General features: G+C 40.0%; 1 protein-coding gene across 3 annotated transcripts in view; it reads left to right on the top strand.

Moving 5' to 3' along the window:
* KDM2A (lysine demethylase 2A) overlaps nucleotides 1–24759 on the top strand; it is a 65486-nt gene that overhangs the window by 1989 nt on the left and 38738 nt on the right. For 2 of the 3 annotated variants that reach the window (XM_089520591.1, XM_089520593.1), the window contains exons 2-4: nucleotides 30–134; nucleotides 18709–18847; nucleotides 22975–23053. In XM_089520591.1, coding sequence (XP_089376717.1) covers nucleotides 93–134; nucleotides 18709–18847; nucleotides 22975–23053 — 260 coding nt within the window. In that variant the 5' untranslated portion in view covers nucleotides 30–92. Of the gene's footprint in view, nucleotides 1–29; nucleotides 135–18708; nucleotides 18848–20213; nucleotides 20404–22974; nucleotides 23054–24759 lie in introns of those variants that run through there. The other variant, XM_089520592.1, reaches the window with a different exon arrangement.

Genomic DNA, 24759 nt, shown 5'->3' with positions numbered 1-24759 from the left:
ACAATTATAGCATGTTCTTATATATTAAGGAGGAAGAGGAGGAAGACACCAGTTCTGATATCTCCTTCTCGCTCTCATCAGAAGAGTCTGAGATGGAGCCTGAAGAAGAACGGATCCGTTATAGCCAACGACTGGTTAGTATCCACACTTATCTACTCTGTTCACACACTTGGACATATTCAGTCCACTCATACTTAGGAAAAATCTAATGGGGACTAGTCAGACCACTTTCATATGGGTTGGCTAACATATGGCTCTCCAGACATGATTTCCCCAAGCTCTGCTTTTGAACTGAAACCCTCATCCATCCAAGATAGCCAGGGATTGAGATTATGTTAGTTGGCTGGTCTGGGTAGGAGAAATATAAATTCAATAAATAACCTTCTCTGAGCTTCAAGATAGGTAATTTTGAATTCATTACTGTCTGGTTGGATCTGTCTAGTAGTGCTTTTGTAATCTGGGTACTAGATTACTTTAAGGTGCTTTGATGCAGCTTCTCTTGAAGACTTTTCAGCTGGTTTAGCTGGCTTCCTGGCAGGAGTAGATTGTAAAGATCACAATATACTGCATGTTCCAGTATTTCCGCTGGCTCTGCATTATCTTCCAAGCATAAAATAGTTGCTTTGATCTATAAAGTTGCAGAAATCTTTTTCCTTTCCCCTATATTCTCTTACTCTTTAAACCAGTCCAAAGACCACCTTTACTACACCATTGTAAGTTGAATAAAGACAAGGTGAAGTGCTGTCCCAAAGCTATAGAATACTGTTTTCCTGGAGATTCAGTAGTCCAGGTCCAAAGCTTCTTTTGAAATATTGAAATAACTTTTTAAAAAAGAGTTTTAAAAAGGGAAGATTTAAATTCTTCTATAGCCATTTAAACAGATTTTATAAGAGAGATTAAAATGTGAAAGTTACATAAACAAAGATCTTACATTGAGGAGAATTAGAAATCAAGTGGTATATTGCTGTCATATTGCATTTTTATTATTATTTTTATTAATGCAGTTTAAAAAACAATATAAAATTTACATTTGAATATCATATATAACATAAACGAATTACACCAAAAACAAACAGACAATTTGACAGATAGAGAAACTAACATATTTCATTTTGGTAAAGAAACGTCTAGAAATTTATTTGAAGAAGTGGTAATAGTTCAGAGAAGCTCCTAAGACAAGTTTGACTGCACTTCTTTGAATGGCTAGTTTTGTCAATATCCATTACTTGTCCAGCAGTGGAAATCCAGATCTATCTGTCAGTGCTGTGACAATTATATTTCTCATAAATGAAGAACCTCTATAGAATGGTATTTTGTAGTTCCAGATTAGTCATTAGCATGCTTTGTTACATAGTAATTTGCAATGCTAAACATATAAGGGCAGTGCTGGAACCCGTATTTCAAGATATGATGTGTTTAACGTTCAGAGAGAGAAGATTTGAAATTCACTTGAAATACTTGAAGTTAAATTGAAATTGTAGTAAATTTGGCAAACTCTAGAATATTGCAGTCTTCCATATATAATACTTGGTTTGAATATCTAGGATACTGTGGGTTATTAATAACTTTTATGCTCTGCCTGAAAAATTGTGATTAGATTCTGATCTTGTTCAGTTGCTACAGATTGTTAGCTTCATTTTTAAAAAGGCAAGACACCTGTTTTCCTTGCAAGCTTTAATAGTTATGGCTTTGAAATCAGAAGGATTAACGGTTAAAATAGAACATCAATTTGTGATTAGATTTTGTGACTGAAAGTGCCTTTGCAATAGCGCCTTATTGCTGGAATTACTACCAAATGTGCCCCAGCTACTATATACTTTGTGTTTCTGTAGCAGATAAGTGACAAATAGTGTCAGTTACTGCTGCAGGATTTAACTATAGTTTTTGGAGTCCTAAGGAAACCAACCAAACAGGTATAAAGTGAATAGTTCTGACAATGTTAGAATAAGTAGTTCCCTTTAAGCAAGAATTATATATTGCCATCTTACTAAATTCTGCATATGTCTGGTACTTGCTAAAAGTATGAAATGGCCACACATCCCTCTGCATTACAGAAAGAAAGTATAATTGGTAATAATCACAGTGGAAGTAATGACAGTGTATAGATGAAGCTTAAAGATCATAGCTGCAGAAGTTGCAAAGCTAGATTTTTATCTAATTATTTCAATTCAAAGGCCTCTTTAGACTGCCAGCCTATAGACCCTGAAAAGGCAACCTAGGTATCATAGGAGAGTTTGGATCTCCCTTAGCAAGAATAGAAAAAGATGTCCATCCTGAGAGAACGGCTGTGATCTCACAGGCCCCATCCCAACCTTTGTGGAAATGTCTGTAACTGCTAGGTTTTTCTATGTCAGATCAGAGAAAGGATGGATCTACAGGATCTATGTCCAGTCCTCAGACATGTCACTGATATAGAAGGACATCTACACCAGCCTTGGAGCTGACATGCATAATTCCCATTATGCATTCCACCTGTTAAAGTTCAAAAAACAGATATTAACAGAATGGGAAAGCAAAAATAAACATTGTCTCTTCTTTCTGCCTTGCCAGGCAAGATTTCCTCAGTGAAGCTTGGTTAAGGCAGTTCATCCCTCTTCAGATCTCTGTGCCTCCAGTAGTTGGATTTCTCACCCATTCAGATACAACATATTTACTTTTAAAAAACTAACTTTAAGGAAGTGTAGGTGTATCATTACAGGGGGTGCCTCTGTGTGACTCCTTTCACTTATAACTCGGGCATTTTGATCCTTCACATGTTTATACATTCCTCTATAGCCATCTGGTATTACATTTCAAACCCCTAAGTGGGATGAGAGGATCTTATGAGAGTTAAGGTATATGTTCACAACCTTGATTTAAGATCATCTGAACTTGTGAAAGTTGGAGGAGAAAGGAGTTAAGATGGGAAGGAAGTATGAGTTAATGAAAGTGGAATATATGAGCAGAGTTAATTTTGATAGGAAAAAAGTGATGGGAAGAATATATGTAAATCAATTTCTTTTTTTGGAACGATTGACTGTAGAGTAGTGGATGTGAAACTTTCAAATAATCCTTCCCTCTTTGTGTTCTATTGAGGCCAGTATAGATGCCACAGCTTCTCAAAAGGATGATGTAATTTTGGGTGGCTCATTAGGTGAAGTAGGGTTCTAGTTTCTCCTGTTAGACCTCACAGTCATCTCACATAAACTGAATTAACTTGATACTTCTACCACCTCCATAGCTGTGTTTTGGAGCATAAGACTGACAGTGGAAAGATTTTGTGTTGGGGATATGTATCCATTAATTATCTTTGCACTAAAAAAAATCTTTGACTTGTATCTAGGGAATGATAGGTTTTCTATAACATAGTTTGAAAATTTATGAAATAGAAGTGTTGGGACAAACCAAGCCAATGAAAGTGTCAAATGTGAGTGAACCCAACCCTTGAAGCTAGTTTGGGACAAATGCAGTTCAGATGCATTTTTCCCAGTTTGACAAAAAGTTGATTTTGTAACAGAATGTAACAGAAATCAATGTATGCATCTCTGGAAAAAATGGTGGTGTGGTGGTGGATGTTGAACAATGTTTGAGAATCATCAGGAAGGGTTTACTTCATTATTCCGTTATGTTGAAATTAAAAAGTTATCTTCCACAAGTACCAATTCAAGCCCCTTTTCCTGCTTTAGGGACTATTAGCCAACAGAGTTCAATTGCTGTGAATAGCATAGTTGGATAATCTGATTACAGGTTGAGGCTTTATTTATAGTTTTAACTTTAGCTAGCTGATGGTTTTAAGTTCATATGTCCTGAGTCTCTGAACAATCAATTTTGTTTTTGTTTTTGTAATGGCTGCTTATTTTCAAATGCTTGATAAAGAAAACAAGGTTGATTAGAATTCTGAGTAATATTTTAACTTGTTCTCCAAAAATAAAAAAAGAAAGAAATACCCAGGAAAGAATTTATCTTGGTAGCCTGGAATGACTATCTTTAGCATTGTGTATACAAAATATAAAGGTAGTAGGTTTTTGTAAACTAAAATATGGATGGTGGTAGCCCTACAAAAACTAAACAGCATTCCAAAATATAATTTATATCTAGGCTTTATGAAAGTAAAGTTTCCAAAATGCCTTCACTCTGTTCTATAGCTATTAGGAATTTTTTAAAATTTATTTCTGCTTGTTTTGCATCAGTTCTGCTTTTGACATCTTCCAGCTTCCACAAATCTAGAATTCAATCCTGCAGTGTCTTATTGTAGGAAAGTTTTTTAAATAGCATAAAATTAAGGCTGAAGATTTGTTGTTAATTTCTTACCAGCATCTCCCAATGAATAGAGGTGCGGAACATCAAATTAACAAATGCATGACAGTTACTGCTCTGATGCTAAATAAAACATAAAGCGGGAAATGTGGTGCTTATTGAGAAAATAAGCAGTTACTGATAGCCAACAGAGTGGGAATAGTAAAAGTTGGTTAGGCTTTGTGAAGAATAGGCATGGTACTAACTGTGTTACATCTTGCATTTAACTACCATTTCCAAATCTTAGGGTGCACAAGTAATAATCTAAGCCTATCATGGTTGCTGATGAGGGTTGTAGAAGTTGTTGAACATCTAGGCTCAAGTGTGGGAAAGACTGCTGTGAAGCAGCAGTATATAGATGAAGGTATTGGAATTAATTCGTCATTTTTACCTGTCCATAACTACCCCTTATGGTAGTTTCAGCTTGCTCTTGCCCAAAAAGCAATTACTGTTAAGATAGAAAGGTATGTAACAATGTGTAATTCCATTGGTTGTAAACACTCAGTAAGCAGTGAGGCTAAACTTTGTTTGCACATGCTGATAATTTGGTGTTTTATTTATGTATTTATTTTTGCTTATTTGGGTAAGCCTAACTAAAAATGATCTGTAAAGGCGTATGTGATATACATTAATCATGGTGTATTTTATGAACTCATCCTGAAATGTTAATACTGTGCTTGGCCTTTCTTGGCTTACGTGAAGGATACAGACATAGATTAACCTCCATGTCTACTCAGGCCATACAGAGGTTACATGGTCTGAAGCTAGGTGTTTAAGTCCTAGATCTTTTAGTTCCTGCATCTACAATAGTCCAAGACAGGCTTCTTTTGCTTTTGCTCCTTCTCCTTAACTTTATTGCTTACCTGTTCACATTTGATACTTGCTATTTTATCAACAGTCTTTCAAGCACCTTGTTTTAAAAAGAAAGAAAAGAATCTTGCTCACTTTTGCTTCATTCTTCCTGTACTTACTAATAACTCTAGTAGGAAAATCTACCTTTTCAGAACCTACAAAGCCATAACAAATGGGTAAAAAAAGCATTGAGCACCACCCACTCAGCAGGCCGTTATACTTAAACCTCAGGTTGTACTTTTGTCAACCAGCCTCACTGAAGAGTATTTCACCACTGAGCCCAACTAGGGTGGTAGCATAGAGGAGCTGACTGGAGTTAAAATTGTTTTCAGGAAAGATGAGAAAGGTGAAGCCAAAAAGGGCATTGCAAGAAATTGCAGGTCTGGAGGGTGGTTATGTGTTGTGGGTTATCAACTGCTGATTTTTTGGGTGGAGAAGAGCATAAATAAATAATAATAAATAAAAATTTTATTTGTATACCGCCCTTCTTAAAATCAGGGTGGTGCACAGCAGACGCATAACAATACAATAGTACAATTTTACAAGATTAATTAAAACAATACAATAAAAATAATAAAATTCATACCGGCAAAACAGTGCTGACATACAAGGTCAGGGGTAAGCCTGCTCAAATAGAAAGGTTTTTAACCCCTTCTTAAATTGGGCTAGGGAGGTGGCTGAGCGGAGCTCAAAGGGCAGCGAGTTCCAGAGGGTGGGGGCCGAAATGGAGAAGGCCCTCCTAGAGGTGGAAATATATTTCCCCTCTGGAACTCTTAACAATTGCTGCCCTGATGATCTGAGGGTGCGGGACGGATTGTACGGAGAGAGGCGGTCCTCCAGATACCCTGGGCCCAAGCCATTTAGGGCTTTATAGGTAATAACCAACACCTTGTATTGCGCCCGGAAGTGAATAGGCAACCAATGTAGGTCTTTAAGGACCGGTGTTATATGACTGGCCCTGGCAGAACCAGTGACCAGTCGGGCTGCCATATTCTGCACGAGTTGCAGCTTCCGGGTATGGTACAAGGGTTGCCCCATGTAGAGCGCATTGCAGAAATCCAAACGAGAGGTTACCAGAGCATGTACTACAGTTTCAAGGTCCCCCCGGTCAAGGTAGGGTCGCAGCTGGCGTATCAGCCGAAGCTGATAACAGGTGCTCCTGACCGTCACATCCACCTGAGATGTAAGGTGGAGCGACGAGTCCAAGAGCACCCCCAGACTGCGTACTGAGTCCTTCACGGAAAGCGTGATTCCGTTCAGGACAGGTGGAACCACCGCCAACCCCGAACCAGGAGAACCTATCACGTGTACTTCCGTCTTTTCCGGATTCTGGCTGAGTCTGTTTTCCCTCATCCATCCCATTACTGACTCCAGACAGGCCACGAGAGGAGAGACGCCAACCCCAGTCACTGCATCAGTCGGAGACATAGAGAAAACTATTTGGGTGTCATCAGCGTACTGATAACCCCGCGCCCCATGTCTCCGGATGATCTCTCCCAGCGGTTTCATGTAAATGTTAAAGAGCATGGGAGACAGAATGGCTCCTTGAGGGACCCCAGATGTCAGGGCCCTCTTATCGGAGCACACGTCCCCCAGCTGCACCATCTGGAACCTCCCGGAGAGGTAGGACCGGAACCACTGGAGCGCAGTGCCCCCGATTCCCACCTCTGCCAGGCGCTCAAGAAGGATACCATGGTCTATGGTATCGAAAGCCGCTGAGATGTCTAAGAGCACTAACAGGGAAACGCTACCCCTGTCCATGCCCAGTTCCTGTAAGCAATGTAGTGCCTCGTTGAATATTGCATTGTTCAGAATGCATTGTTTGAAAGTGTGGCAGGGGGAGTCAGGTTTACAGGTAGTGGCATTCAAGGTGGCTTTGCATGGAGGAGATTGTGGATTAGAGGGCTGCTGCCACAACACAGACATTTGTAAGCAAAGAAAGGGGTGGGGGAGGGGGCTTGTGCTCTTTTTCTGGTAAGCCCGTCATGTCCAACAACAATGTCATTTTTCCTCACTGTCCCCTGTAAGAATATCTTGCTTTTTTGAAGTTTTTTTTGACTGAGGTAGAATATGAAGGAATGGGATGGTGGTGGCTTAGTAGTTAAGACGCTGACTCTGACATTTGCACGGTCAGGAGATTGGCAGTTCAAGACCCAAGCATCGCATGATGCAGTGAGCTCCCATCACTAGTCCCAGCTTCTGCCAACCTCACAGTTCGAAAACATGTAAAAATGCAAGTAGATAAATAGTTACCACTTTGGTGGGAAGGTAACAGCGTTCTGTGCATTTAGTCATGCTTGTCACATGACCACGGAATCGTTTCTGACAATGCTGGCTCCCTTGGTTTAGTAATGGAGATAAGCACCGATCCCTACAGCTGGACACAAATTGACAATCATGTAAAAGGGGAAACATTTAATTTTAGAATATGAAGTTATGTGTGCCTTCTTAGATTGGACTAATATCCTGTTGAGGGAGGATGAGGAGGGAGTACAGGTTTGAACCAACATAAGTGGTTATGCTTCATCCAGACTAAAATTAATTTAGAAACTGCTCAGCTTGAAAAATACTACATGTGTTAGTTATGCCACTGATTTTGTGAAACACTGGATTTCTAGAAATGGGAAGTGTTTCATTGTGGAAAATTTTTCTAGCCAGTGTCATAGCATATTATCTTTGTTGCTTTCTGTGCCCCGGGTTCACTGAGAAACAGGTTAGGAGTGGAGTCATAGAATTGTGAGAGGCCATGTAGTTGGACTTCTGCATTCCCTATTAATGTGTTTTGAGTACCAAGTTGAAACCTTAGAGGTTTGAGACCCAGCCGCCAGTTGACCTTGATCCTACTGAACTATATGGAACAAGCTATGGGCTTTCCAAAATGTACAGTGGGGTTTTGCATGAGGAAAAGAAATGAGTGAATTCATTTTTTTGTATTTGAGTTCCCCCTTCAGTCTTCAACAATTTGAGACATCCTGCTTTTATCAGGAAAGTGAATGAATCAAGCTGTAATCAATTATACAGCCTCTTATAAGTGGACCGTACAGAGTTTCCTCTTAGTATTGGTACTTGTCTAGTATATTTTTAGCTTTGGCCTTAAGGTTTCTCCATGTGAAAGTTTCAGATAGCCTGAATAAAGGCACCTCCCTACTAACAAAATTTGTTTCTACTGGTGTTAATGTAGCTACCATAGATTTTATTCCCATGTTGGCGTCCTTCATTTCTCCAGGCATTTTTAGTAGTTTGGGTTGTCGCATACTACTGTTCCCCAAATTATCCTGCTTTTGCAGTTTTTAAAAAGGTGAAATATAATCAGATGTTGGCATCTGTCCAATTTAATGACAATCTTATTTTTCTAGATGTCTTGCTTTTAAAAAAACCTGTATAATTGTGCCATCTTCACTCTTCATAGAATCGAAGAGTAGGAAGAGACCACAAGGGCTGTCCAATCCAACCCCCTGCCATTCAGGAAATCCAAATCAAAGCATCCCTGACAGATGGCCATCCAGCCTCTGCTTAAAGACCTCCAAAGAAGGAGACTCCGCCACACTCCGAGGGAGTGTGTTCCACTGTCGAACAGCCCTTACTGTCAGGAAGTTCCTCCTAATATTGAGGTGGAATCTCTTTTCCTGCAGCTTGGATCCATTGTTCCTGGTCCTGTTCTCTGGAGCAGCAGAAAACAAGCTTGTTCCCTCCTCAATGTGACACCCCTTCAAATATTTAAACACGGCTATCATATCACCTCTTAATCTTCTTTTCTCCAGGCTAAACATCCCAGCTCCCTAAGTCGTTCCTCATAGGGCATGGTTTCCAGACCCTTCAGAATAAAGTGGCACTATTACTTCTCTTGATCTAGACACTATACATTTATTGATGCAGCCTAAAATTGCATTGGCCTTTTTAGCTGCCGCATCACACTGTTCACTCATGTTCAACTTGTGGTCTACTTGGACTCCAAGATTCCTTTCACATGTAGTCTCATTCAGCCAGGTGTCCCCCATCCTATGTCTGTGCATTTTATTTTTCCGCCCTAAGTGCTGTACCTTACATTTCTCCGTGTTGAATTTCATTTTGTTAGCTTTGACCCAGCTTTCAAGTCTATTAAGGTCATTTTGAATTTTGGTCCTGTCCTCTGGAGTATTAGCTGTTTCTCCTAATTTGGTGTTATCTGCAAATTTGATAAGTATGCTCCCAATTCTGTCATCCAAGTCATTGATAAAGATGTTGAATAACACTGGGCCCAGGACAGAGCCCTGTGGGACCCAACTGGTCACTTCTCTCCAGGATGAAAATGTGCCATTGTTGAGCACCCTTTGGATTCAGCTGGTCAACCAGTTACAAATCCATGTAACAATTACTTTGTCTAGCCCACATTTTACAAGCTTGTTTGCAAGAATGTCATGGGAAACCTTGTCAAAGGCCTTACTGAAATCAAGTTTTATTCATGTTTTATTTTTTCCATTGATGAGTTGAGTCTTTGTTGCCATTTTTAAAAATTATGTTGGAGAAAGCATGCTAGTAAAAATGTCAAATAATGTGTGCTATTCCTTCACTTCCATAAGTAAATGCAAGATGTGTGGTAGTATATAAAGATAATGAAATCTTCACAGACCTAATATAACATGCTACTTTCCTACCATAATGGAAGAGTGCCACACCTTGTTTTGCCAAACAGTGCCACACCTTGAGCCTGCTAGGATTTATTAGTTAGATTTATACCCCATCTTTCCTCTAGCAGGCTCAAGGTGTGGCATTCTTCCTCTATGACTACATCCACCATTTTTACTCCTATGGCTCAGTGCTATGGAATTCTGGGAATTGCAGTTTGTTCTTGCAGAGCAAAGCTTTAGTGCTACAACAAACTGCAATTACCAGAATTCCATAGCATTGAGCCATGGAAGTTAAAGTGGTATCAAGCCAGATTATTTCTGCAGTGTGGATGCAACCTATTCTGTTAAACATGAACTTACACCGTTTGCATTCACACATGATTCTTAGTCCATTGCCATTGTCTTCAGCTGTTTGCCAAAACAAGACTATTAACAGGAAAGGCACATAAGGTAAAGAAACAGTGGGTTTGTCTTTCTGCGTGTGGTGGTATGCATGTATGTGTTGCTTGTCAATTTATAGCAGCCCCATGAATTTCAAATACTATTTTTTTAGGTGAGGAATTGTCAGAGATGGTTTTGCCAGTTCCTTCCTCTGATATATAGCCTACAGCACTTGGCATTCATTGGCAGTCTGCCAGCCAAGTACTAACCAGAGCTGACCCTTCTTAGCTTCCACGATCAGACAGTATCTGGTACAAGGACAAAAATAATTTAGCTACTTGAAGTTTTTGCAGACCCATGATATGTGCAAAACATAATGAGCAGGGTCGTGCATGCTTTAAGGGTCCTTGGGATCCTGAAACAGAAGAAGTCTCTAAGTGAGGGGTGGAAGGGATGTGCACCTCTGTTATATTGTTGAGATAATAGAGGTGAGAGAAGGATACCACTTCCTTCCAGCCTAGTCAAGATAAGCCTGGGATTGGCTTTGTAACCTATTACAGATGAGGTTGCACTCCATCTGAAATACCAGTTTCATAGCTTGCTGTCTGACCCAGCATTGCTTCTCAAAGATCTGGTGGCTATTGTGGCCAGAATTGCAATTGCCCAGCTTTGGCTCATGCATCAGCTTTGTCTTCCCAGGAAAGACTGATCTGGCCACAGTGGCTCATGCCTTCATTACTCTCAGACTACTGCAGTGTGCTATATGTACGGTTGTCCCTGAAAAGTGTTTGGATGCTACAGCCAGTAGAAAGTACAGCTGGCAGATTTTTTGTCAGATATGCACTTTAGGTGCTACATTTAACTGGTCTTACACCAACTTCCATGGATTCCATTTTTCTTCTGAGCGCCACTTATGGAGTACTCAAATTTTTGACACACAAAACATTAATTGGTTTGGAAGTAGGTTATCTGAATGACAACCTCTTCCCATTTGAATCTGCCTAGAATTTGGTTCCTTGGTGGCAGCTCTGTTACACGTACTAGCAGCACAGGAGGCTAAGTTGTTGGGTCCATGTGACAGGGCTTTCTCTTTTGCACCACCCTAGCTGTGGAACGTCCTCCCAAGGGAAGTCAGGTTGGCTGTGTCCTCCCTTGATCTTCTGACAGATCAAGGCCCTTCGTCTTTTTTTTAATAAGGTGTTTTTAATAGCCACTTTATTTATCTGTGGGTTTGTTTTGGGTTTTTTGAAACAAAATTTTGGCTGTGTTTTTAAAGAATGTCTTTTGTCCACTGTTTCTCCTGGCAGACAGATTTCTCTATATTAAATAGAGTGAGCTCACTTTAACTGTTTTTGCTCAATGGTAGGGAATTCTGGGAACTGTAGTTCTATAAGACATTTATCCTTCTCTGTCAGAGCTCTGGTGCCATAATAAACTAGAATTCCCAGAATTCCTTAGCACTGAGCCAGGACAGTTAAAGTTGTCTCAGATTGGATGGTTTCTGCAGTGTGTTTTGGCCCAAGGAGATGTTTTAGTGACTTGGTCTGTCAGCTGCCATGTCCTAGGTGCATAGTGCCCATCTCTGGCTAGCCCACTATTCTGAAGAGGAACAAATTACCATAACTCTTTATTTTTATATTACTTCAAAGTGAAAAAATATTTTTAATATAATTGTAATAAACAATTTATATATACAACAGAATGTAAGATTGGATGTTATTTTATATCTTTATTTTAATGATAAAAGTGTTGTCTTTAATTGCATGCTACTTTGGAAGCCAGTCCTATCTGAGAAACTGGAAACAAATATATTAACTGTACCGTTAATGTCACTCCTTTCTTTACATAACATTTTTTAAAAGTGAAAATGTACCTGTCTGCATTTTACAGAATGTCCTTTTTTATGGTTACTTGGCAAATAGGGACAGGCACAAGATTTTTTTTTTTAATGTTCTGGTCTAAGATTGGCTACCTGTGTTTGTGCTTTCTTGCTTAAGCATTTTCGCATTTTTTCAGATTATACAAAAAATACCCCAAAGCACTATTTTTATTCCTTTCTTATCCCCAACTGCAATAGTCTTAATATAAACAACAGATTAAGATGGCTACCCAATTGGGAAGTCGTAGTTGATGTTACCTCTGCTGTTCCTGTGTTTCCTTTCTCTTCAGATTTCTCTGGTCTGTTTCTCTTTATTCTTTTTCTCTTTGCTTATTAAGATTACAACATTCTTTTCATAGGGATCTTTCCTTTTTGATCATGAAACTTCATAAAGGACTTCGTATATTCCCTGGGTCTCATATATCCTTGCTTTACCCAGTGCTGATTGCTGTGGTCTAATTGTTAAGAAATACAGTCAGTCCTTAGTATCCACAGATTCAACCAACCACGGTTTGAAAAATCAAAAGGCAAACCTTGGTTTTGTCATTTTATAGAAGGGACGCTATTTTACTACACCGTTGTATTCAGTGGGACTTGAGCATCCACAGATTTTGTTATCCACAGGGATACGTGGAGTAAAACCCCAGCTGATCCCAAGGCCCCACCGTATGCTTGTCACTATGGGAATAGAAAGGTTTCTTATAGAAATGTGTAAGCTCTTGGAGCTTTGAACGCAATCAAAACTAATTTAAAAGAGTGGGGAAAACTTATTTTTATTACTGTAAACTTTGTAAACATTAGGGGATTTATTCAGTGAACATACTGATAATGTAATAAGACGGTCTCCTCGATGCTACATACCCTTAGCATAGAATAAGTATGCCAACACAGCACTATGCAACCCCCAGACACAATTGCAACGTTGTGAAATACATGTCAGTGACTAAGTGTCATTGCACAATCCATGTTGCGCAACCACAATGCAAAGTTTAGATGCAGAACCACAAGGCACAATTTGCAAAAGCAAGACACGGATCAGCATGCTGTCTTTGCAACTCTGCTTCTGCTGTTATCAGCAGGCTATGGTTGCTGCTCATTGATAGCTTTTTGGCTCTGTATGCATAGCATGACTTATGCATGAATATGTCCCTAAGTGAATTCAGGCCAATATATGTTAATATTATCTAGTGTACTATACTTTGCAGAGGTATTCACCCTCTTTGACTTTTCCACATTTTGTTGTATTACAGCCTGGACTTGAAATGGATTTAATTCGAATTGGCTATTTATTTATTTATTTATTTCATTTTATGCCGTCTTTCTCCCAGAAAGGGATCACAGGATAAAAACACTTTAAAAACTTTACAACAAAAATTAATAACAATTAAAATAATCATGTTACATAGTATAAAATTAACATTAAAAACATACACAAGTTAAAAACATAACTAAAACACACACCCCACATAAAAGCCACCCTGTCATGATTTTTTAAAAATTGCCTGAATAAAAACATTTTTACTTGCCGGGAGGGGGCCAGCCTAGCCTTCTGTTGAAGGTAGTTCCAGAGGTGGGATCAGTTACCGAGAAGGCTGTCTCTCCTGTCCTCACCAAGCAAGCCTGTGATGGTGGCAGGACCATGTCATTTTTTATTTAAGGCAACCTTAAGGTGAACTTGTCATAGGGTTTTCTTGACAGCTAGTTAGATGGATGGAGCTAGATACAGTGTCTAGCAGTGTTGCCAACAAGCCTCGAAGATAATTCCCGAAAATGTTTGTCCAAAACACGCTGAATCCCCCCGCATCACACGGAATATTCAGTCACAATTCCCGGAAAATTCCCATAATGTTAAAATGGCGGATGTTTTATAAATAAACGTAAACATAATTGAATAAAAATAATTGTAACTTATTTCAACTCTCAAAATCACCATTGAACCAAACAAAGAATCTTTCAGTCCTTTTAAGATATTTATTTTGACATGAAGGGGGTTCTGGAAGCTTTGTGCCAAATAGAAACGTGTTCGGCTGCAACCGCACTGCAGAAATAAATCCAGTTTGACACCCTTTTAATTGCCATGGCTCAGTGCTAGGGAATCCTGGGAATTCTAGTTTTCGGAGACATTTAACCTTCTCTCTCAGCAAACTCTGGTGTGACAACAAACTACAATTCCCAGGATTTCATAGCACTGGGCCATGGCAGTAAAAACTGTATGAAACTGGATTGTCTCTGGAGTCTGGAGTGAAGATGCAGCCTGAGTTGGGTCCAAGACACACTGCAGAAATAAACCAGTTTGAGACTGCTTTAACTGCCCTGGCTCAGTGCTAGGGAATCCTGGGAAGTGTAGTTTTGTGAGACATTTAACTTTCTCTCTCAGCAAACTCTGGTGTGACAACAAATTACAGTTCCCAGTATTTAATAGCACTGGGCCATGGCAATTAAAACGTGAGTGAAGATGCAGCTTGAGTTGGGTCCAAGACACACTGCAGAAATAATCCAGTTTGAGACTGCTTTAACTGCCCTGGCTCAGTGCTAGAGAACCCTGGGAATTGTAGTTTTGTGAGAAAGAGCTCTGGTGCCACAATGAACTACAATTCCCATGCATCTGAGGAAGTAGGCTTAAGTCTAGGAAAGCTCATGCTGCCAACTTTTCTTTCAGTGAGACTCAAAGATGCTACAAGATCTCTCTATCCTCATCACCATTATTATCATTATTAAATCCAAATGCAGCTGAAGAACTGGACTTAAATTGGCAACACTGATATGCTGTAGACTCATTCTCTGGGGCTGTGATCTGGAAGCGTGCAGGCAATTCCTTTGTTCAACCAGGGAATCCTGGGAATTGTAGTTTGTTGTGACATGTTGAGACACTGCTTTTACCGGCAGCCAGGGCTCCATGCATGAAATTCTGGGCTTGGTGGTTTGTTGTGCCCAGAATCCCATCATTGCAGGGAGCCTTGCAGTTAGAAGCAGTGCCAATTTCTGCAGTATGGATGGCAATGGAAAAGAGAACGAAAAAGAGAGCCACAAAACAAAATTCTGGGAAGACAGGGCAGCAGGGGTGCCAACTTACCAGGTGCTCTGCCCATGCTCAGAGGCATATTTAATCACTAACACACACACTCAGGGACATCACATTCACATCACACAACCCAAATGGTCCACCTCACAGTACAACAACGACCCTGAGAGGTAGGCTTGGGGCACTCTGCCCAAGCTCAGGAATTCAGAAATTCAAATGTCACTCTCAGGAGTCCACAACATCAAGCCATGATACCATTATCAAGTATTGCCTTTGTGTGCCTTAAAACTTATGTCTTACTTGGAAATCCAAGGCAATTGGGAAGCCAGCCAAGATCCCTCACTCCCTGCCTCCCTCCAGCACTGCAGCCACTTTGCTTTCCCCTGGAGCCTGAGAATGCCTGGGGGGGGGGGGGCAATCACTGTCCTCTCTCTGATTGGCTGAACTGTTAGTGTGAATGTGATTCCTCCAAACAGTTGGGGTTGGTTGGGCTTGCTCCGTCCTGGCTCTCAGAGGGAGTCATTAGAGAGAGAGAGAGAGAGAGTTTTTTCTCCAGCCCTCTTGGCTGAAAACTGTTACACTCCAAAGGGTTGGTTGCTCTGCAGCAGTCTGGAGCTGAAATGGGCCAAAGTCGCGGAAAAGGCACTGAAATAGAGCCAGGCGCGAAAATCACACGAAAAGCTCTGAAAAGTCCCCGTTTTCGCGTGAAAGTCGTGAAATTGGCAACACTGGTGTCTAGAGAAAAACCTGTTCTATTGTGCAAGGGCCCTGTCTCTGTGACAGGGGTTTACCCTTCTATTAATAAAATAACTGTACACATGCAGCCAGAGTAACATTGGAGTGATTTAAAAGGAGAACCTTAGGGTCTTAGAATGGCCTAGTCAAAACCAAGGCTCAGTTCAATTGAGAATCTGTGACAAGATTTCAGTTGCACTTCACTAATGGTCTTTATCCAACCTGATAGCACTGGAGCAGTTTTGCCAGGAAGAATGGGCAAAAATGTATGACCCAGATGCACAAAACTTTACCCAAGAAAACTTGCAGTTATTTTTTTATTAGATTTTTATTGTAAAACATAAAATCATAACATCCATAACACACATACAACAATGCAAAACATACAACCTTACTAAACATAGATTCCTATTCTAAACAGTAAAAAAAACTACACATTTCAAACAGAACTTCCTTACTTTTCAAGTTTACCTGATTAATTATCAGTTATAACTGTTGTCAATTATGATTTTGCCTGTATTAACTGAGATGGGATGTGAATATTTGTGTAACCAAAACGTGCCAATTTATTTTTGTTTACTAAACTTTAGTGCCCCAGTAAAATCATTTTGTATCTTCCCAGTACTGAGTACCTTGTGTATATGAAGTTGTTACAGTGCAGTTAAAACCATTTCACTTCCAAGTTCTAAAACTCAACAAAATGTAGAAAAGTTAAAACGGCATTGTATAGGAGAAGAGGCCTTCACAGATGTGTAAAGGGTGTGATGATGTCTTTCCTCATGTTAAATTTTAATTTGTATCCATAGAATTCTTGGCTTCTCTTATGAAACTATGGAAGTATTTAATGTGCTGTTTTTGATGGCCGTGTTCTAGAAGCAAAAAACATTTAAAATTTCTAGGCACCAGGGACATAGAAACAGAGCTTCAAATATTGAAACCTACAGTCTAGAACAGTGATGGCGAACCTGTGGCACGAGTGCCAGAGGTGGCACTCAGATCCCTCTCTGTGGGCACATGTGCCATCGCCCCAGCACAGAGTTTGCTAGAGTTTGTTACTAGAAAGCCAGAGGGACATGGCACTTTGCAATTAATAAGTGGGTTCTGGGTTGCAGTTTGGGCACTCGACCTCTAAAAGGTTCACCATCACTGGTCTAGAACTATAAGGTACTTGGAGCACATGTACATTCTGGGTGAGTGTTAGTTTTGAGAAATATCTCAGGCTGGATGAAAGTAGAGCTTAGTTGAAGGAAATGTCTCTTGTTTGTTGTTGTTAATTGCCCTCCAGTTGACCTCAGCTCATAGTGATAGTATGGATGCATAGAGCCTAGGTTTTAACTGAAGAGAGAGTCTGCAAATCAAATAAGCATTATTAATGCTTTTATGGCAAAGAAGCTAAGCCTTTTACAGTTTCTACATTTTTCAGACCATGAATATCCAGCAAGTTTTGAAATTTGCCCTTAATTTGTAGTAAGGAGTAACCATGGAGTTAACTTTTTAACATGCTCATTTAATATACAGGTTGAGTATCTCTTATCCAGAATTCCAAAATACTTCAAAATCCAAAATGGTCCATGTGAATGGCTGAGCTAGGGACACCTTTGTTTTCTGATGGTTCCACAAGCTTTGCTTCATGCACAGAAATATTAAAAAATATTATGTATAAGTTTATCTTCAGACTATGTGTATAAGCGGTATACAAAACATAAAAGAATTTCATATTTAGACCTAGGTTTCATCTCCAAGATGTCTCATGATGTATATGCAAATATTCATATATTGCTTCTGTGTGTGTGTGTGCGCGTGTGTGTGTGTGTATTCAAGATTGTAAAAATGTAAGTTGCCTAAATTGCTTTGAAAAATTATTAGAACTTTGTAATGCTAAATATGTAAATTCTTGATAAATTTTAACATTGGTCAACTATTTAATAAACCCTCCGTATAAACCCTATAAAATATTCTTTAACTATCTCACTCATTTTATCAGCACAAATGTGCAAATTATCAAGGCAACAATAAAAATAAATTTCATTGGTTAGGACATTAGTATCTAAAAATTGTTAGCATTTTGGCTTTGTGTATGTGATGTCTAGCTCTCTTATGGCAGTTGGAGGATTGTGGTTCTCCCAGATACTGTTGCGCTCCCAACTTCTTAACAGGCATGATCATTGGTCACAGTTGATGTGAGAGCTTCTCTACCCTCTGGGGATAAATGACTACCATAGAGCACCCAATAGTGACATAACACTGAACTTAGGTTTTCCAGTGCAATTTGAAGGCAAGAAGAGGCTTGTTGAGAAGATAGGCCCATTTGGATAAGGCTGTCTCAGTAAAATATCTGTTTAGTACTACTAGAAGGAAAATAACAGTTAACAATAGATTGGGTAGCTGCTGATAGGATGGAGGAAAAATTGTTTCCAATAGAATAGGACTCCCCTACAGTAGGAGGCTATCCTTAAGAATATGCTGTTCCGCTTGAATTACTCAAATTTCTTCCTAATCTTAGATCTTACTCAAATTTGGTGTTTAGTTCAATTTTAGACCAAGGCCCTTCTGGATGTCTTGATTGTTTCTTCAGTCAGCTCATGGCATTCCGGACATTTGGTCTGGATTTGGTATGCTGACCGTATGTTGTATTTCCAAAGATGTGGTAGGAAAATGCATCTTCCTTGGACAGCTAGTTGTCTTTTGGTTTAGCAGACCATAAGCTTCATATGCAGTACTTGTAGAATTTAAATTGAATAAAGGGGCTGATTTCATAATGGCCCAAATCCTTTTAATTACTCAGAAACAAGCAATGATGGGTAGGATTTTTTCTTCTTCACTTTTTACAAATTGTTGTTTTGGATAATCTGAGGAAACTTGTCTACACATACAGTACATTGCACAACTAATTGTGTTTCCTTATAGCTACTGAGTTTATAACAGCTACCTTACCTTCTAAATTGTTTTTTCCACAGCGTGGTGCTATGAGACGACGCTATGAGGATGATGGTATTTCGGATGATGAAATTGAGGGCAAACGGACATTTGACCTTGAAGAGAAACTTTCAACCAACAAATTTAACGCCAGCTTTGTGGTGTTCATGGAAGGGAAAGGTGAGTGTCTCTTCCAGCAGAATACAGTTTGCTGTATTTATTTTTCCCCATTGTAACTAGGAAGCTTAGGTTCTGGTGGGGATATAGTATTAATGTGGTATTGATAAACAGAGTTGAAAAGAATGTGGCCGTTGTTTTCTCTACAAAGTAAAAAGGCTAAAATAGCATTTGTAAGATGTATACTATGGTGAATACCACTGCACTTGGGCTTGCTTCTGAGTGAACCTGTGTAAATCATGACTTCTTAGCTCTAGGAGAAAACAGGAGCAAACCTATTAGCCCTTTGCACCACATGCAAATTACTGTGTCCCAAGCTGGAATAATGGCGGGAGCAACCTGGTTCTAATGCCTGTTGTAAAGGGAGCTGGTGAATCCTCTAGGCAACAGAAAGGGTACCATTACTGGAAGTGCTAGAAACCTAATATATTTTTCTCCCTGTTTACAGGCTAAGAACAGCCTAGTATGGAAGGTAAAGATACCATAGGTCAGGGGTGATTGTGTAGTCCTCCAGATATTGCTGGACTGCAGTTCACATTCCTCACTATTGGTTATGCTATCTTGAGCTACTTGAACTTAAAGTACAACAACAAGAGTCATATGATCTACTAAATACTGATGTCCTGGGAATCTATCAGCATTATACCAAGTGATCATGATTAGAATCATGACCACCATTGCAATGTGTGATAAGAAGATGATTATACTCACAAGGACTTATATGCAATTTATATTGGCCTTTGGAATACATCTGCCTGCAGTGAACCCAATAATGTAATTGTTTCTGATAGTACTACAGTGGCAACAAAGTTTGAGAATCCCTTAGGATTGTGTTGCATTTCTAACTTAAAATTTTATTAGATCTTAATTTGACCACATAATCTTAGATAGCAAAGAACAGAATAACCATATAAAACAAGTTTCACAAGATCAGGATTCATTTTCAGTATTTATTTCTTCTGATTCAGTAGTCAATATTCATGAGTGGAAGAAGTACACGAATCTTTTTTTACCCACAGGCACCCTCTTGTAGCACTAATGACTTCAGTTAAGCACCTCGTATAACTTATGGCCTGTTTCTCACACCATTTTCATGAAATTTGGGGCCAATCTGCAAAACTGCTTCAGTTCAGCGACTTCCTAACAGGAACATCAGGTCTTGACCCCAAATTTGATTATGTTTATGCATGGGCTTTGATTAGGACATTTTAAAACAGGGACTTTCTTCTTCTGTAGCCATTTGTTGGCACTCCTGCTTTGTATACTAACGATCATTTGTCATGTTGCAAGGCCCACATTCAGTTCAACTCCAGTATAATAGTTAGCAAGTACATTTCTAGTTGAGGATAAAAAATTGCTGTCTTTCCAGAGAACTGGTCTGTCCAGAGAACCTTGTTCCAGAAGTCTTGGGGAACATCTGTGTGATCTTGAGTGAACTTCATATGGTCAGCAGTGTTCTCTTCAGGGTGCAGTGGTTTCCTCCTGGCTATCCTTCCATGAAAACCATGATTATTCAGTTCATCCTGATCACTGAATAAGGAACATACTTATTATCCAAGGCAAGAGTGGCCTGCAGATCTTTGGATGTTGCACTAGGGTTTTTTTAGATTTTCTGAATGATGAGTTGTTGAGATACTTGAGTAGATGACTGCTCCTGGGAGAGCTGACTGATCTTTCTTAGATTAAACGTATTCTCTAGATCCATTTCAGACTGACTTCAGACCTGATTATGGGGCAGAGACAGCATTAGTCACCTTGGTGGATGATCTACTCAGGGCACTTGGCCAGGAGGACTGTGTCTCTGATAGTTGTGCTGGGCCTCTCAGCAGCTTTCAATACCATGAACCATCATATCCTTCTGGGCCTCATTTCTGAGATGGGAACTGAAGGATCTGTTCTACAGTGGCTTTAGTCCTTCTTGGAAGGATGCACCTAGAAGGTGGACTCATGTTTGATACCCTGGCCATTGGTCTGTGGTGTCCCTCAGGGTTCATTTCTGTCACCCATGCTCTTTGACATGGGAGAGGTTGACTGGAGATTTGGGGTCGGTGTCACTAGCATATTGTTGATGCCCAAATCTATCCCTCCTTTCCCTCTCACTCTAATGAAGCTTTTCCAGCACTAAACCAGTGTCAGTTGTCAGTAATGGATGTGAGCCAACAAACTGAACAAATTGAAGCTTAATCCAGACAAAGACGTCTACAATTAGGATTAGGGGTCACCAACCTTTTTCTTGCCACTGTAGACCTGGGAAATGGTCCTGTCAGCTGTGGAGTGAAACAGGCACTTCGCTAACAAGATAGGAGAGTTAGGGGCTGTACAAACAGCCCTGTAGGGGCGGTCTTTGGCTGCCCCTGCTTCAGCCAGATCAGGGCCGCAGCAACCTCATGCCACGGTCCCGATCCAGCCTTCTGAGGACACAAAAAGTAGCTGCAAAAAGCGGCTCCTTTTTGCACCCTCAAAAGTGCACCATAGCCGCAGTGGCACAGCTCTATGTTGCCCCTTCAGTGTTGCGTTGTCTGGCCAGAGCACCAGAGGCGCAACATAATGCTGTAGACGGGTGGAGCCGGGCATGCGCCATCAGGATGCCCTCCCTCAACTCTGCCCCCAGGATGGCCTTTCAGGCCTGTCTGGGCAGCCCCTTAGTCTGTTTAACTCTATCTAACTCCTTTGGTATGGAGAAAACAAAATTGTCTGTTGAAAACTAGGCAGGCAACATAAGATACAAGAAAAATGGTATGCTGTACAAAAGAAGAAAGTAAAATGATGATAAAGTGAAGTATATTATTAATTTATACATGTATCAAATTCATGAAATTACAAATTTACTCAATGATTACAGTATAGATGGTCTAGAAGAAAATTATAGTAATAGCGACCTTAGGCATTAGGAGGAAACAAGTTATTGTAATGTATACAGAAATAAAGAAAGGAAAATAAAACAACTAAACTGAGAAAAGAAGGAAAATAAAGGAGAGAACGCTAGGTAGAAGGAAGTCACAACTTTATGTTATGTTTTTTAGAAAGTATGAATGATATTGGTGTCAGTTAATATATGGAAGTTATGTAATATTTGTAAGTCTCTATATGAAGATGTCTTTTTATGTCTAATGTGTAAAATGCGTTATGTTTTGTGAAGAAAATGGAAATAAAAAGTAATATAAAGAAAAAAAGAAAACTAGGCAGACTTACCCAGCTGACAGTAATGAGACCAAGAGGCATACAGTGTTCAGAGGGAAGGAAAAAGAGAAACTGTTCTGATCAGTTTCTTTTACAGTTCGTGGTATCTTGGAGGAAGGATTATAGTTAGGGAATGCATATGGTGAGTTGCTCGTCTCCTAATCCAGCTCCAACAACTTTCCCATAGATTGTGGAAGAGATTTGGTAATTATTTCCCCTCCCCAATTTATGCTATTTTAAATTCAAAATAAAAGAGCATGCTATTTTGCTAGTCCTACAGCTCAGCAATCAGACCTACAGGATAATAGTGCTGCAGCTCTAGACTGAAGACTAAGTGATGAGGAACAAACTCTTCTAGTTCCAGAGCTATGTAGTCTTGGATTACTTCCCAGCCCTTCTTGACAATTTTCAAGGCACTCCATTTTACCCTTCTGATATTTTTTGCCTGAAAACTAGAAAGGATAATTTGAAAAAGGCATCAATATGGATTATATTAATGAATATAGGCCTGATACAGACAGGCCAAAATAAAGCTGCTTCGAGTCACTTTGCAAGTATGCTGTTTAAATGATACATGCGTTCTAAGAGTCCAGAAGCTGCACCAAAGCCACACTCCAGTCATAAGGACTGGAGTGCAGCTTTGGTGCAGCGTCCCGACTCTTAGGACGCATGCATCATTGAAACACCATACCTCCAAAGTGAACTGAAGCAGCTTTATTTTGGCCTGTCTGTATAGGGCTATAGTAAAGTATTTGTAGAACAGTGCCTACCTTCTCTGGGCCAAAGGAAGGGAGCAAAATTAGGAATCTTATTTGTGCAAATGGCAGATCTACTGCACTACATTTAGTGTCACTATCTTCCAGCCTTTTCACTACTGCTCCCTTTCCTGTTTCACTTTTGTCAGCTGCTAACCTGTCTGACATGTGTTCTCTCACTTTCTCTCCTGATAGATTTCACAATGGAATACATTCAGCGTGGTGGTTTAAGAGATCCCTTGATCTTCAAGAATTGTGATGGACTTGGAATAAAGTGAGTAGTGTTGTAATGAGAGTTTGATATCTAAAAACAAAGTCATTGTCCCTGGTGAAATAACCTAAATGTGTGCCAGAGTTCCCAAAAGGTCCCTCTTTGTAGCTTTCCAGTAGTATCTGATTCAGAAAAGAATCCTTACCCAGCTGGTTGATGACATATTGGACCTTGGAAACTAATGGCATTGTATGCAGTTCTGTTTGCTGGTATTTTAATTTTCTTCAAGTCTCCTGATCACCAGAGAGAACAGTACAATAGGGTTCTCTGAATCCAGGTGAGTTTTCAAAAAAGAAACTCACCCTCCCTCAGTAAAAATTTAAGGAGTGGGCCTAAGGTGTTTGTCTGCTCCTTCTCATCACTTTGATCATGAGACAGAGTGCAACTCTGCTTAGAAAGAACATTTATGTTCCATTGGCTGAAACTTCATCTTCCTCTGAAGAAAACTATGCCATAAATGCTTTATACAAATATCCTCTTCCACTAAACTTGTACTGGTATAACTGCAGCAACTCTCCCATCTGTTGTCGCTGTTCTGTACTTTCAAGTCATTTCTGACTTACACTTATCCTAAGGTGAACCAATGTAGCCTACTGGTTTGAGCGTTGGACTTCTACTCTGCAAACCAGAGTTGGAATCCCAACTCAGCCATGGAAACTCACTCAGTAATGTGGGGAAAGTCACATACTCTCATCCTCAGAGGAAGGCAAGGCCAAACTCCCTCTGAACAAATCTTGCCAAGAAATTCCCATGACAGGTTTCCCGAGGATCACCATAATATAGCAAAAACATTTCTGTACCACTCATCAGTACACTTAAGCACTCCCTAAGCCATTTACAATGTGTAAGCTAATTGCCCCCAACAAGCTGGGTACTCATTTTAGCGACCTCGGAAGGATGCAGGCCTGAGTTGAGCTTGAGCCCTTGACTGGTATTGAACTCATAACCTTGTGGTTTCTTAGTGAGTGGCTGCAGTACAGGCATTTAACCACTACGCCACCAGTGCTCCTTAAGTCTCACCTTAAGTCAGAAATGACTTGGAGGCACACAACAGCAACGAAGGCAGACTTGTCACAGGGTTTCCTTGGTAAGATTTTTGCAGAGGGACTTTACCTTTGTCTTCTTCTCAGGCTGAGAGACTGATTTGCCCAAGGTCACCCAATGAGTTTCCATGGCTGAATGGATTTGAACCCTGGTGTCCAGAGCTCAAACCACTGCACCACACTGGCTCCTAGTACAGCTGTAGTGATATAAAAGAATTGGGGTGGAGGGAATATGTCACATTTCAATATGAAATATCCTCAGGGCAGCTAACTATAAAAAAAAATGAAAGCTATAAAATCTGTAAAACTAAAAGGGCAGCGACACAATGAAGAAATCACTCTAAGTCTCTCAAATTAAAAGGTTAGAAAAATAACAGATCTTTTGCTGGCACTTTGCTAACAAAAAAGTAGGTGCCAGTCAAAGCTTCCTGTGCAGAGAATTCCTCGGTTGGATTACCACATTTGAGGCAACCACCAGTTTCACGTCTTTGAAATATGCAGATCTAAGAATTTTCAAACCATGAATGAATGAATGAATGAATGGCAACTGTGGCCAGGCCATTTTCTGCCCAGGGGTTGCTCACACCAGTCTCGGCTAGTGTCTTAAATGAGGGACAAAGCTAATTTTTTATGGCAGGAGTGGGAATCATGTGGCTCTTCAGAGGG

Source organism: Sceloporus occidentalis, unplaced genomic scaffold (genome assembly GCF_023333645.1).
Source record: "Sceloporus occidentalis isolate IW3139 unplaced genomic scaffold, rSceOcc1.0.p SCAF_4, whole genome shotgun sequence".
Taxonomy (NCBI): Eukaryota; Metazoa; Chordata; class Lepidosauria; order Squamata; family Phrynosomatidae; genus Sceloporus; species Sceloporus occidentalis.
The sequence above is the reverse complement of the archived record's forward strand: the minus strand, read 5'-3'. Positions and strand labels throughout refer to the sequence as shown.